The 16338-nt window shown below is 39.5% G+C and overlaps 1 protein-coding gene across 2 annotated transcripts in view; it reads left to right on the forward strand.

The window, feature by feature from the left end:
• The first annotated feature begins 2489 nt into the window (after positions 1-2489).
• Positions 2490-16338, forward strand: part of LOC136764579 (bifunctional epoxide hydrolase 2) — a 41435-nt gene continuing 27586 nt past the window's right edge. Inside the window, exons 1-3 of one of the 2 annotated variants that reach the window (XM_066718755.1) lie at positions 2490-2697; positions 6630-6714; positions 11424-11583. In XM_066718755.1, the coding sequence (XP_066574852.1) occupies positions 2594-2697; positions 6630-6714; positions 11424-11583 (349 nt within the window). In that variant the 5' untranslated portion in view covers positions 2490-2593. The remainder of the gene's footprint in view (positions 2698-6629; positions 6715-11423; positions 11584-16338) is intronic. The other variant, XM_066718756.1, reaches the window with a different exon arrangement.

Below are 16338 nucleotides of genomic sequence, written 5' to 3' on the forward strand. Positions count from 1 at the left end.
CATCCAGTCACATGACAGCAACAGGGGTGTGATCCTTCAGTGTGTTAAAACTGTTCAAAACATATTCGCGTTGACAGCAGAAGCACTTTATGGGCTTGCACCTGTACATACATACCTCAGTCACCAAATCCAGTGAAGTGAAGGCTCTTAGCACAGAGGGCTTCCTGTAAAGAAAACAAAATGAGTCTGATTAATCACAGGCTGCTGAATTTCCACAGTAGCCCAGTATCGCTAATATGTTTGCAGGCAAGATTAACTGCTGATCCTTTTGTCAGTAGTTTACTTTTAAAGTAGTAAAATAACAGCTTTATGCTGTATTTGCAAAAACAGTAGCAAACTGTAAATTTCAGCTACAGCAAGATAACGTTAATTTTACAGTAACTTGCTGGCAACCCTGGGAATTTTTTTAACAGTTGGTGAATGTAGATCAGAAAGATTTTATAATATTATAACCCAAAATAATGCATGTTGAATTGTTATTATTATAAATTGTATCTCCACCACCATCAAATACTGCTACTACAGCTAACTATATTCATACGCCATTGAGGTTTTTATTTAAGGACTTTTTATTTATTTTTTTAGTGTAAATCATTAACACACATCCTTTAAATGTATACTCCCCTCATTAATCATTACAATTCACCTCAAATTTGTAACCTAAGCAGCGGTCATTCAATCATTTGACAAACTTCTACCAGAAATGTAGTTATGCTTATACTTGCACTGTTAATACTCTTGATAAAGAGGAACCAGCAGAGGAAATGAAGGCATAAAATGTACCATGTATTTGTACAGTTACATGACTGATCTTTTCGTGGTTTGTAGTCACCAAGAATAATCGTTATACAGTGAGGGAAAAAAGTATTTGATCCCCTGCTGATTTTGTACGTTTGCCCAATGACAAAGAAATGATCAGTCTATCATTTTAATGGTAGGTGTATTTTAACAGTGAGAGACAGAATAACAGCAAAAAAATCCAGAAAAACGCATTTCAAAAAAGTTATACATTGATTTGCATGTTAATGAGGGAAATAAGTATTTGATCCCCTATCAATCAGCAAGATTTCTGGCTCCCAGGTGTCTTTTATACAGGTAACGAGCTGAGATTAGGAGCACTCTCTTAAAGGGAGTGCTCCTAATCTCAGCTCGTTACCTGTATAAAAGACACCTGTCCACAGAAGCAATCAATCAATCAGATTCCAAACTCTCCACCATGGCCAAGACCAAAGAGCTGTCCAAGGATGTCAGGGACAAGATTGTAGACCTACACAAGACTGGAATGGGCTACAAGACCATCGCTAAGCAGCTTGGTGAGAAGGTGACAACAGTTGGTGTGATTATTCGCAAATGGAAGAAACACAAAATAACTGTCAGTCTCCCTCGGTCTGGGTTTCCATGCAAGATCTCACCTCGTGGAGTTTCAATGATCATGAGAACGGTGAGGAATCAGCCCAGAACTACACGGGAGGATCTTGTTAATGATCTCAAGGCAGCTGGGACCATAGTCACCAAGAAAACAATTGGTAACACACTACGCCATGAAGGACTGAAATCCTGCAGTGCCTGCAAGGCCCCCCTGTTCAAGAAAGCACATGTACAGGCCTGTCTGAAGTTTGCCAACATCTGAATGATTCAGAGGAGAACTAGATGAAAGTGTTGTGGTCAGATGAGACCAAAATCGAGCTCTTTGGCATCAACTCAACTCGCCATGTTTGGAGGAGGAGGAATGACCCCAAAAACACCATCCCCACCGTCAAACATGGAGGTGGAAACATTATGCTTTGGGGGTGTTTTTCTGCTAAGGGGACAGGACAACTGCACCGCATCAAAGGGACGATGGACGGGGCCATGTACTGTCAAATCTTGGGTGAGAACCTCCTTCCCTCAGCCAGGGCATTGAAAATGGGTCGTGGATGGGTATTCCAGCATGACAATGACCCAAAACACACAGCCAAGGCAACAAAGGAGTGGCTCAAGAAGAAGCACATTAAGGTCCTGGAGTGGCCTAGCCAGTCTCCAGACCTTAATCCCATATAAAATCTGTGGAGGGAGCTGAAGGTTCGAGTTGCCAAACGTCAGCCTTGAAACCTTAATGACTTGGAAAGGATCTGCAAAGAGGAGTGGGACAAAATCCCTCCTGAGATGTGTGCAAACCTGGTGGCCAACTACAAGAAACGTCTGACCTCTGTGATTGCCAACAAGGGTTTTGCCACCAAGTACTAAGTCGAAGGGGTCAAATACTTTTTTCCCTCATTAACATGCAAATCAATGTATAACTTTTTTGAAATGCATTTTTCTGGATTTTTTTGTTGTTATTCTGTCTCTCACTGTTACAATACACCTACCATTAAAATTATAGACTGATCATTTCTTTGTCAGTGGGCAAACATACAAAATCAGCAGGGGATCAAATACTTTTCCCCCCCACTGTATATGTATATTTAACAAGCGCCTCCCTCCCAAGATTTGCCCACACGCTGCATTCACAAACCCTGCTTTACCAGAGGGGGAGGAGAGAGAGACTACTTGATAAACTAGTTGACTTTCACTTTACTGATCAAAAATCTTGGATCAAAATAACGTTGCAGTGATGTCGGTGAAAACAGCGGTGGTTTTCGGTGGGGGGGCAGTCCTGCTGACTCCCAGGATGCCGGTCCTTTTGCAGAAGTACGAGGAGGCCGTGGGGCTGCGCAGGTAGGACCGCAGAGATGCGCCCTGATCCGCGGTGAGGCTGTGCGGTGACAGGTCTGCGACCTAATGTGCGCTGCACAGATTACTGCACGAACAGTTCTCCCTTAAACATCACCTTCTAACGATTACATCATTTTTGTTTACATGACCTTTTTAATATATATATATATATATATATATATATATATATATATATATATATATATATATATATATTGCATTTAATATGTATAGTTCTTTTACGTGCGTTCTTGTTTTTATTAGCATACGCTTTATTTTCTCTGAGGCTGCCTGATCAAATTAGTATTAGTAATACCGATCATCTGATATCTATGACTAAACCGATTTATATGACTGAGTGGGTGGAATGGGGAGAGTCACATGACAAAAAAAACAAGTTCAACACCTCCAGTTTGATCTATACTCTTCCAGAAAACACCATCTGTAAGCCTTTTGTGCACACACAGGCACAATCACATTAATCTACTCCTATGGTATGCAGTGACAAACAATTTGAGCAATACCTCAATATGTAACACTGATTCACACGTTGTATCCAGAAAGTACTTTTAATGTAAAACAGCGCACACTTTTTTCCCCCGAGTGTCTTTTTTCCACACATATACATTTCTTCCACATTTAGTAAATACACAAGCTGTTTTTCCCACATTTATAAAGAATACGTTTTTTTTTTTAAAATAAATGCTTAATCTCCGTTTTTGAAAAATAAATATGTATCGGTTGATTAAATATTTAACTAAATCCTAAATCTCTTAGTCACAAAATAAATATGTAGTTTTTTAGATAAATATTCAGTCTAAATATAAATGATTAAATATAAATGTAAATGTTAAATATAAATGTTAAATGTAGAGTTTGCAAAATAAATATATAGCTAACATGTACATACAGTCCGGCCCCCGTCAGGTCAGCTTCTCACAGCAGTGGGGGGCTTGATCCCTTAAATGGCGGTAGTGCGATGCATTATGTGTCTGTAATTAAGAGAAGAGATCCTGTCCGCACACGGCACTGACAATGAAACAAAGTCAGACATTTATTTCTTTGTGGAATCGGGTCTGAAAAGGCTCAAGAGAAAAAGCAGCAAACGTTTCAGGTTCATCATTGCTTAGCAAGCGCAGCTCACAAAGCCCAGTGTTTCTGTTATGACATTAACTTCGGGGAAATTAAAAACATGTTGAAACGTCATAAATGCATATCTTACGTGCCATTCTAAATTAAACTTGACTGAATCTCACAATCTTTCTGTCACGGGTTCACCAGATCCTACCTCAGTTCACCACCGAGGTCCCTCTCTCCCAAATACTAAACCCTGTGTCTCACATTCCCCAGCACCTGGACAATCAGCTACTTAACATCCTTTCACCCATGTGCACTTGTTCCATCTTGCTCCTCTTCCCATTGGTCCAGCACTCTCAACCCAGGCATCTGCTCCCCTCCACACAGTATACAGTATATTCCCCTCTGACCCTCAGTCAATTTGTGAAGTCTTGCATTCTCTTTAGAAGTATTGCTGAGTATTTATCCTGGCTTTGTAGCCTACCTGTGTTTTGACAATTGCCTTCTTGTTCTCGACTACCTCTTTTGGATCTCCTTGTCTAGCCTGTCTGCTCAATCGATTGACCCTTGTATTGTTCCTGTTTTTGCCTTCTGGATTTCTCCTTGTCAGATTGTTTGCCTGTCTTCCATCTTATTATGAGTGGACCACTGATGAGCAGGACTGTGTGTTATTTATTCGAAATCCAATATGCTGGTGTGATTGTGGGCCAGTGTCTCAAAGGGGGAAACTATTCTCTGTGAGTTTATACTACACACCCTGGTCTGCTGCTCCGCTGGCAGCTCACTGTATATAAAATCCTGCCCTGACTCTCCTGCCACATCCACAGTTTGGTGATTGTTTTGAATTCATTTTTTACTGGGAGCCAGTGTCCACTCAGTGGATCAGTGACCAGTAGCTCCACTGACCACATCACAGAAACACAATCAGACAATTTGATGCCCCGACACACCGAAACGCAGCTCTCATGAAATAGGTTACCTTAGCCCCGCCCACTGCTGTGAGAGGCTGACTGACCAGAGGGACAGGACTGTATTTGCATGTTAGCTATATATTAATTTTGCAAACTCCACATTTAACATTTATATTTAGATTAAACAGTTCGATTTAGAGTAAATATTTATTTAAAAAACTATATATTAATTTGCCACTCAGAGATTTAGGATTTAGTTTAATATTTAATCAAACGATAAATATTTATTGTTCAGAAACGGAGATTAAGCATTTATTTAAGTATTTATTTAAAAAAAATGAAATCTTTATAAATGGGAAAAAACGGCTTAAGTGTTTACTAAATGTGGAAACAAAAAACACATGGTTAAAGTTAAATGTGTTAAAAAAGACACTAAAAAAACATCATTCATTCTATCCCAATTAGTGGCATTTTAGTTTTTTTCTGAGGGTGAAGAACACAAGGTACAGTTTTACAGCATTTTCAGCAGTTAAAGGAATACATTGTATGCCACTTTATAACACAGAATGCCTTGTTAACCATTTACAATGCCTCTGTTAAAGATTTGGGGCCAGTTACATTGGTTAATATAAAATGATTTCATCAACAGATTACAAAGTAAAGAAAAATAGAAAAGAAAGGTATAATTATACATTTTGAGCTGTAAATTTAGAAATGTATGAATTTAAGAGTTTCATTCCATCAGGCATCTCAGTTACTTTATTAAAGTTACGATTTGCTTAATTTGTCAAATTGAATAAAGGTCTTCAATCACCAGTGGTTAAATGATGATACCAATTGAAGAGTAGATTATGACAACAGTTGACAACCACATTCAATGATGAAAACACCCATTGCTGCTTCATAATGTAATGTTACACAAATCAGTTGTGCTGTTCTATATTTATGACAATAGTCCAGCAAGAAAATCTTGAGTTGTGTGTTAGATTATTTGTTTTATTTGTTATTTTTAAAATGTTGTTACTCAAATTGCAGTTTGTTAGGAAATTCACAAATGCAAAGAAATAGGATTAAGTTTGCATGGATTTGCTGCTATTTCTTCTATAGCATATACATATAAACAAAATTGGAGGTTTTATTTGGGCAAAGCATATTGCCTTCTTAAGGGCTAGTAAACCATTGAGAAATACCTCAGCGAAGGTTGTCTCAGGGTGCCTAGAACTGATCTTACTTTAAATCATTGATATGCTTCTTTAGAACTATGATGCAATAAATTTTAAATAAGTGGTTAAGACGCATTAGGTTACTTAATCATTATGTAGCAATATGAGCTTGTTTGGCACCAAACATTAATTCACAACTCCAAATTTGGGAATTAAAGGATGTTAAAGAAGCGTCTGGGTCTCAGTTAATGAAATTGACACTGCCGGATGACTGTTTTTACTCTGTCTTTGGCCCACTGCTATCATGTATTTATTTGATGTTCTTCTAGCTTGGCTGATTTGGTACGTGGGAAATTTTTTGGACAGATTTATTCCACACACCCCACTGTTGAAAACAAAATGGATGTTTTCTCCACTGTCTGCTTTTTTCCTTTTCCTAATTTCTGGATCCTGTGCTGAACACAGGAACATGAGAAAATAATATTGGAATATGGGATGTGAAACAGGGAATATGTGGATGTGATCATTACGGACACCTGTATCAAAACTTTCTGATGTCTTCTTTATTTTACACCTGAACAGGTTCACTGCAACTTGACAAAGCAATGGAGTGGATTAGAATTATATCTCTAGATTTCATAACTTAATGTCAATGTTTTCTAACCTGTTTTCAGATTCTTTCATATTGTGCTTTCTTTTTACCCTGCACAATGATATGTGTCAGTGTGTTGTGGTGCTGGGATCAATGTCAGACCTCTACTGCTGTCTTGTTTTCCCTTCCCAGGGAATTCCTCCAAAATACCATTCTCAGAGGGGGTCCAGATAATATTTTTGTTCGAGCTGAGAAAGGACAGCTGACACTCACCCAGGTTAGAATGCACTTTGACTGTTGTGTAAAAGGGGGCAATAACTTTGCCAAATGTAATTAAATCTTGAAAATCAATGAGAAATACTGGTATGAAATGTATGATTATGGTTTATTATAAATGTATTCATTGCATTTATGGAAAATGTTGCCTTTATTTTAGAAATGGAGAATCATTGATTGTGTTTACTGAAAAATGTAATGGTTAGTCAAGGGGTTTAGAGTTGAATAAGTGGTAGAAAGAGTCAGTTGGCAGTTTGCAGTGGTGGTGTGTATTAGAGAGAATAATGCTGTGTAGAAGCAGAGTGAATAGAGCTATAAGCAGAAGCACTATTCATCATTGAAGGTGTTATTTAGAATTTAGTTTTTTGTAGTTTTTCTTGTAAATTAATTATTTTTATTTTTGGTGAATATTTTTGAATGTATAATTTTCTTCATTTTCTTTGAAGAAGAATTAATTTGATTTTAATATTTATTTGTACTGTATTTGTGTGCATTTTTATTGTAAAAATTGGCTATTGGTACACTATAAATAAATCACACCATCACTTTATGTATTACCATTGTGAACTCCGAATTGTTCAGTTTTTGTCGGCACATAATATATACGTTGAGCAGTCCACTAGTTTTCAGAATACTGAATGTTCTGAATATATATTCCACCATGGAAATTGGAGATTTGGGATATTCTGGAACTGAATAATTAGTGTGAAATATCACTTAGTATTGGGAATACTAAAGGAATTCTGAGGCAGAGGAATGTACAACATGGGAAGAGGTTCAAGGAAGGGCTGCTACTTTTGGTTGGGTGACAAAACATGGCTCAAGTGGAATATGTTTATGTAAATCTCAATTTATCTCCACACTATCAGTAATGCATACATTTTGACAGTATTATTTGTACTGAAAGACACATAGGTGACAACACATTGAGAAAATATTAATTGCATAACTGAAAACCTACAAAAAATCAGAAGACTGTTGCTTAAATATTATGCTACAGGAACAACCCAGCTCCTTTCCGAATTGCAGGTGAAAACCGAAAACAGGTTTGCATAAAACTCAAGCTGGGCAGACTTAATTTAATAAACATACATTTAAAAAATATTTATGAAGTGATTCAATTAAATAGATGACATAGCTGTTTTAAAAAATTGCAGGTGCGTGTTACTAAATTATTCAAATCCACAAAGTGAGTCAAAAATATGTTTAAGCACATGTTCCTTAGCTGCAGTGAGACTGACAGCCCCTCCACTTGTATACCGTATTGATAATCTTATATCTGTTTAGACTTACTATTTTAGTTCTAAAAAAAGAGAAAATGATAAAAAGGAACACAAAATAATTTTTGTAAAAAAAAAAAATCCAAAGTCGAGGCCTGAAGCGTAGCATTCTTTTAAGCAAACTTACTTTTCGTAAATTGGTGATAAGAACATAAGAAAGTTTACAAATGAGAGGAGGCGATTCGACCCATCGTGCTCGTTTGGTGTCCATTAATAATTAAGTGATCCAAGGATCCTATCCAGTCTGTATTTGAATGTTGTCAGCTTCAACCACATTGCTGGGGAGTTTGTTCCAGATTGTGACGACACATACTGTAACTAATAAGACTTACAGTAACAGTTACATAATAGGATATGAAGATACTTTCTCTAAATTAATAGAAATGCCTTTCATGATTTTGAAGACTTGGATCAAGTCCCCACGTAGTCTCCTCTGTTCCAGGGTGAAAAGGTTCAGGTCCTCAGTCTCTCAGTAGGACATTCCCTTCAGACCTGGAATAAGTCTGGTTGCTCTCCTCTGAACTGCCTCTAGAGCAGCGATATCTTTCTTGAAGTGTGGAGCCCAGAACTGTACACAGTATTCCAGATGAGTTTTAAACTTACTTCCCTTGTTTTAAATTATACACTTTTGACAATACACCCTAACATTTTGCTTCCCCACGTTGTTTGGATGGAGAAAGTGAGGAGTCCTCATAAACTCCTAGGTCTTTCTCATGTGATACTTCTTCAAGTTCTATTCCTCCCATAGTGTAATTATAATGGACATTTGTATTGCCTGCATGTAATACCTTGCACTCGTCCACATTAATTTCATCTGCCAGGTATCGGCCCACAACTGAATATTATCTAAGTCCCTTTGAATAGCCTGTGCTGCCGAGATTGTATCTGCTGAGCCACCTATTTAATATCGTCTGAAAATTTGACACGTTTGCTAACTATCCCAGAGTCCAGATCATTACAGTTTTGCTTGATTGCTTAAACACTATAACCAGGCTTTTGAACTAAAATTTCAAAACCATAACGCCATTTATCAAAAAGCACACCCAAATCCCTAAACTATAAACACTATTCCCCTGTTTTGACACATGAGTCAGATTTGTTGAACTGCAAAACTCTACACACAAATCCCTTCATTTTTCATTGCCTGAACCATGTGGTCATTTAGAAAGCACTAGCATTCAATATTGTTCACTCAAGTCAGCACAGCTTGAGTACAATTAGCACACAATTAGCACACAATTACCCAGGGAAACACTAAGAGTCAAAATTTTTCTCACACCAATCAGAACCATCAATAGATAGATAAAAGGGCCTGAATCAGTTTTGGAACAATGGATCCAGAGAGACATGAAGGAAGAGGTCAAGGACACCAGAGATGAGGAGGAGGAGGAGGAGGAGGAGGAAGAACAGTAGGGAGCGGAGGAAGAGGTGAATGAAGAGGAAGAGTCAGAGGAAGAGGAGGAGGAGGTGGAGGAGGAGGACGATGACAAGGAAGAGGAAGGGTGAAGGAGACAAGCAGTCTCGGATGAAATTCGTGCCACTCTAGTTGATCATGTCCTTGTCTATGGTATGATTATGAGGGAGGCTGGGCAACGAGCACAGGCTATTCAAAGGGTATTAGATAATATTCAGTTATGGGCTGACACCTGGCAGTGAAATGTGGACGAGTGCAAGGTATTACATGCAGGTAATAAAAATGTCCACTATAATTACACTATGGGAGCAATAGAACTAGATGAAGTATCACATGAGAAAGACCTATGAGTCTATGTGGACTCATCACTTCCTCCATCCAAACAATGTGGGGAAGCAAAATGTTAGGGTATATTGTCAGAAGTGTAGAATTTAAAACAAGGGAAGTAATGTTAGAGCTCATCTGGAGTACTGTGTACAGTTCTGGGCTCCACACTTGATCGCTGCTCTAGAGGCAGTTCAGAGGAGAGCAACCAGACTTATTCCAGGTCTGAAGGGAATGTCCTACTGAGAGACTGAGGGAACCCAACCACGGAGGGCACCCCACCACGGAGGGCCAAAGGGGCATCCACACCCAAGGTCTGACGAGCCATCACAACCCAAAGGCTGTTGATGGTACAACCCCCCCACCCCCGATGGCCAGCAAGAGGCCTCCTCCAGAGGGAAGAGCACAGCCAGCAGCACCGATAAAGAACTTTCTGGTCTCTTTGCTGCTGTAATAACTATACTGCCTGGAGGGGAGGCAACCATTAGGACTGGGCCCTAAGCCGTGGACCCCAGAGATTCATTTTCTCCTACATGCCATCCATGGGAGTTTTTAGTTTTTCTCTTCTCCGTGGCTAGATGGTTTTGTTCACTTACTTTATTCTAGATCATGTAAAATGCTTACAGGTCTATATTTATTTTACTTATTGTATTTATGTATTATTTTATTTTGCTGTACGTTTGTTGTATGTTTTCCAGTCTGTAAAGCGCTCTGTGGCTACTCTGCAAAGGACGCTATACAAATAAAAATTTACTGATTGATTGATTGATTGATCGATCGACCAAGTCTTCAAAATCATGAAAGGCATCGACCACATCAAACCAGAGGAGCTTTTCCAGATCAGCAGGGACACACGCACCTGGGGACACAAATGGAAATTGGGATTCAAGGCATTCAAGACAGAAAACAGGAGACACTTCTTCACACAGAGAGTCATCACAATCTGGAACAAAGTCCCCAGCAAAGCTGAAAATTTGGGAACATTTAAAAATAGACTGGATAGGATCCTTGGATCACTTAGTTGTTAATGGACACCAACACAAGCATGATGGGTCAAATGACCTCCTCTCGATTGTAAACTTTCTTAGGTTCTTAAGTTCTTATACCACTAAGGGCATACTTGAACTTTACTTTACTTTTCCTTTGCGTTGTCTAGAAGGAATCTCATATTCGTAAGTCTCATTATTAATTAAATCACTCTAACATGGATCAATTTATTATTCCATTTGATGTGTTTATGTTTAGAAAAACTTGATTGACTGGCTTGACTAGCTGAACTAGCTTCTCACAGTAGTGTGATTTCAAGCTATGGGTGCAGTCATTCTTAATTTAGAGAAAGTATCTTCATATCCTATTATGTAACTGTTACTGTAAGTCTTATTAGTTACAGTATGTGTGCTAATTGTTTTTTAATGTTTTTAATGCTAATTTAAATTTCACTCATTTCTTAGGTTGATGACATAAAGATTCCTATTAAAACCTGATGGATTTCGGGGTTGCTTTGAAGAACACTGCTTTTTATTGTAATATATCCACTATCTTGGTTGTTAATCCAAGTTGATAAATCAGACCGCAACATTCGATTTCTCCCCCCCCCCCCCCCCAGTGATGGTGTAACCTGCATTCCACTCCATTGTAGCTGTCTTTATTGAGCATTTTGCTTCAATGTGTTTGTATTGGCCTGTTTTTCAGATGGTTTCACAGTTTGAGGCAGAGTGCCAAAAGAGTGCCACCAATGAGGGGTTCTCTCTGCCAGCTCAGTTCTCCATCCAGAAGCTCTTTAAGCAGCTCAGCACAGCCTTGAAAGTCAACCAGCCCTTGTTGAATGCAGCAATGAAGCTCCGCAATCACGGTACACACTAAATCTGCAGAAACCAAGATAAGGTCATCTAAAAGGTTACACAAACAAATTGCTTGATTTGTTGTTAATTATTTATAGATCCAAGAATATAATCAAGCTTAGTGATGGATCTTAGGGTGTCTGCTTCAATTATATGTCTAATCAATTTATTTGTATATATAATATATAATAAAATACTTTAGAAACATATAAATAATATGACTTTCGTTTGTATAGCTAAGTGCTATGATTCTGTCAGGTTTCTAAAAGTGTTTTTTTTTATTTATTAACTTTTTTTTCAATCTTTAAAGAAGGTGATGCATTAATGCAATCTCCCTAAGGTAAAACAATGCAGAAACTAACAAGTGTATGAAAAAGAAGAGGAAAAAAGTGAAAAACATACTTTGCTTTCATGTATTATAAAATGTGCATAACTAATAATAATACAAAAAATGCATAGTAACTGCAAATGTAAATGAGGGAATATGTTGATAAATGTTTTAAGTCCTACGTGAAGATGTTACACTAGGTGTTTGTAATGTGAGTTTTCAATAATAGGCCTTAATTCCTCATGAATTCCGATTGCAAAATGGACAACACAGGAAAAACACATGAACACATGTAATTCTTGTGAACTCAGATTAACTTAATTCGTAATTCAAGTATGTGAATTCATAATGATTTAAAGGCTCTTATTCATATTATTATTATTTTATTATTTAATTTTTATTTTTTCTTGGCAGATGCCCTTATCCAGGGCAATCAATCATTACAAATTCAATTTAGCTAAAACAACATTTCAAAATAATACATTTTACAAGTTCCAGTTTACAATCTACACAAGTACAGTAAGTGAGGAAAACATTTCATATGGAATTCATGTTTAATAAATTAAGATCACAAGAGTTAAATCATGTATTAATGTGTTTTTCCTGTGTTGTACTATTGGAATTCATGAGGAATTAATGCCCATTATTGTAAAGTGTTACCGTTTAGATATGTGACGGGTGTCACGGGACACTCAAAATATTTGTAGCCAGCTACGCCACCTAGTGGTTAGAGGCACTAGGACCCAAGACACCGGTCTACAACCTACTAATGTTTCCACACTCCACTCTGGATGTAAAACCAATGGCCGGCATGACCAAGCGACAGACAGCACCAAGTTGCAAGTATAAAAGGCAGTTTTATTACTAGATAACGGGGTTAAACAATTGTAAACACATACAAGTAATTAAAACCTGATACATGAAAACCAACACTTAAAATAAACCCACTAATTTACTAGGGCATGAAGTAGCAAATAAAAGAACACCCACTACATTGCTAGGGTGCAAAGTATCAAATAAAATAAAAAAAACAGAAGGGAGAAAAGTGTTGAGGGTACATTGTCTGATGCAGGTTCAGGATCACCTGCAAACTCTTCTGCCTGTGCCTCTGGTCCTGTGCCTCCAGTAGCTATATAAAATAAATGACAGTGCTAAAATCCTATATATTAAATCAGCCTTGCCTCACTCTTCCTTGTCCTTATTTCCCAAAGATAAAATGCTACTTTAGAATTAAAGGCAGATTAAAAGATTAAAAAATAGATAAGTTAAATTTAAAATACTATCAATTAAACCATAAAAGAACTGGGAAAGCAGTGACTTGATATCAATCTTTTTGTGGGTGAAACCAGGCAACAAGAGAATAAATGGTGTTACTTCCCATTTAGATTTTTGGTTCACTGATTTGCCGTCCTGCAACCTGTCTCCTCCCTTGGATGTTGCTGACGTTTTATGGTGGCTGATTGGTTCTTCCACCCCTTTCGCCCTCTACTCCACAGTGCTCGTTTCCCCTCCACAGAGCCTTTCCCACAGCTCTGCTCGATTGCACTGTGTGTCCACTGCACAAGCCTTCCTCGGCTCTCTGTCACATTACATTACATTATTTGTATCTAGGGCGATTTACATTTGTACCCATTTATACAGCTGGGCATTTTACTGGAGCAATCTAAGTGAAGCACCTTGCTCAAGGGTACAACAACACTGCCCCACCTGGGATTTGAACCCACAACCTTCCAGCTATGAGTCCAGTGCTGTCACAGGTGTCTTCCAATCTTTGGTTAAAAGTTATTATCGGGTTCTAAATCAATTAATTAACTGCAGGTGTTTTCTTTTTCGCACACGGACATGCCCAAATTAAACTTGCTTCGTGATTGTGATAAATCAAAGTGTCAAAATAAAGTGCAATACATAAAGTTTCAACAAACAAGTGATTACACAATAAAAGTAATTAGGTATAAAAAAAAGTGATAGTGCTTATAAAGGCCATGCATGTGCAGCTGTGACACACTCCCCTACTTTATCGTTTCCCGTCCTGGAGACCATCTTGTTACCATTGATTCTTGGAAATTTCTTTGGGGTCAGCTACTTAATCTTTATAGCGGGCTGGGGTCTACCTTGTGTGGATCGTTGCGAGCATCTCACAATTTCATTTTCTGGGGTGTCATCCAAGTGGACGAGTGAGTCAGTACTTCCGACTTCTCCTTCCTGAGGGTCAGTAACTGGGATCCATTCTGAGAGACAGAGGACTAGGTCTAGCTCTAGCCGCTGGTCCACCTGACTTTTCCAAGGGGCCGGGATCCATGTCCATCTCATCTGGAGGACCAGTGACACTGGAGACTTTAACCTGAGGGAGAGCAGAACCATAGGCACCTCCAAAGAACATTAACAATGGGTCCTGGTTAAACTGAGGTTGTACCTGCCCGTCTGGCTGTATAGCTCAAGGTGGAAAGACGCATGCCCAAGTCAGTTATGGTGGATAGCCTTTATGGGTCCGTCACTTCCTTCTGGTCGTACCCGATAAGTAGGCGTATCAGGTCGGGTCTGGCCTACTACCACCCATGGCCGATGATCCTATCTTTCAGCCAGCTTACCGCATCCATGCCTTCGATTGGTCTGCATGAGGACCCTCTCACCTGGTAATAAGGGCAAATCTTTCGTACCTTCATCATACCTGGATTTGTCCCGTTGGCCAGCCGCATGCTCCCCTACTTTACCATTAGCCAGGGACAATCATTCATGATGGGACTGTACCCACTCTTCAGTACGGACCTCTTCTTGGCCTACCCAAGATCCCAGCGACACCTCCACTAGTTTTGTATTGGGATAAATCATCAGGAAAAAGGGGATGCATCCGGTAGTTGCGTGAACTGCATTATTGTAGGCATGCATTCTTTCGGGCATGTGGCACATCCATTGGCCTTGCTGGTCAGTGCCCAACATATTCAGCAGAGTTTGATTAAAACTCGCAACTGCGTCAAAACTCTAACTGTCTCTCTGGATTCTCCATATCATTCCTCAGAAGAAGTAGGTACTTCCTTTCATCCTAAATACAACCTTACCCGGGAGAGCATAGAATCTGCTTCTTGGAGTCCTTTCCATCGTTCTGGGTCCCATGATGACAGCGGGCTATCCCCGCAGCCACCTGAACAGAGGAGCTCAATCCACACTCCAGACCTTCCAGCTGTTCTGTCTCTTGAAATGGTAACAGAGACAATTCATCAGCATTGACATTGGCTCTCCCTGGTTGATACTTTAGGTCAAATTGGTAGTTAGCCAGTTGAGCTGCCCATCACTGTTCTGTTGCTCCTAACTTAGCCATTTGCAGGTGGACCAAGGGGACTTGCAATACGCCACCACTCTCTCTTGACCATCCTGTGTCTGAGCTAGCACTGCCCCTTCTTACTTGCATCAGTGTACTATAAAAAAGGTTGAGAAAAGTCTGCAATTGCGAGTATAGGTGCTTCCGTCAACTTTTGCTATAAGGTCTGGAATGCCTGTTCACAATCAGAATTCCAGGTAATATGGTTGACTTTCTTACCTCGCTTGGGCACACCGATCAACAATGTGTGGAGTGGTCATGCAATTGCTGCAAATCCTGATGAAATGGCGAATATAACCAGCAAACCCTAGAGACAAACTGTCGTACAGTTTGGGGCACAGTCCAATCTCACACACTGTCCACCTTCTCAGGGTCTGGGGAAACACCTTCGCACCCACCACATGTCCCAGGAACTTCACCTGTTTCTGGAATAGGCGGCACTTTTCTGGTTTCAGTTTTAGCCCATACTATGACAGCCGTTCGAACACAACCTCTAAATCACAGAGATGAGTCTTAAAATCTGGGGAGAACACAATAACGTCATCCAGGTAAACTAACAAGGTTTCAGTCAGTAAGCTGCCCAAACAGCTTTGCAAGAGCCGTTGTAAAGTAGCAGGGGCATTACATAACCCAAATGGCATCCGGTTAAACTCGTATAAACCCATGGTAGCAAAAGCAGTTTTCTCCTTGTCACAATCATCCACCTCGACCTGCCATTAGCCACTGGTTAGATCTAGGGTAGAGTTTAAGGTTGCTTTTGACAGTGGGGTCATGGCCTCCTCTATCCGGGGCAAAGGGTCACTGCGTTCAACTTACTTTAATCAACACAAAACCGCCTTGACCCCTCCTTTTTGCAAACTAACACAATAGGTGCTGCAACATAGCTTCCAGTAGCCCACGCTCTTCCTGGTAGAGAGTAGGAGGAATCGGATGATAATGTTCGTGAACAGGGGGAGCGTCGCCAGTCGGGATTTGATTTAGTACTCCACATGTACATCCAAAATCATCCACATTAAAGGCAAAAACATTACCCCACTTGTGGAGAAGAGACAACAGCTCCTCTTGCTGCCCCTTAGACAGCCCCTCTCCTTGCAAGGCCAGACTGTTCACTGCTTCCTGCTG

Source organism: Amia ocellicauda, chromosome 12, assembly GCF_036373705.1.
Source record: "Amia ocellicauda isolate fAmiCal2 chromosome 12, fAmiCal2.hap1, whole genome shotgun sequence".
NCBI classification, from domain to species: Eukaryota; Metazoa; Chordata; class Actinopteri; order Amiiformes; family Amiidae; genus Amia; species Amia ocellicauda.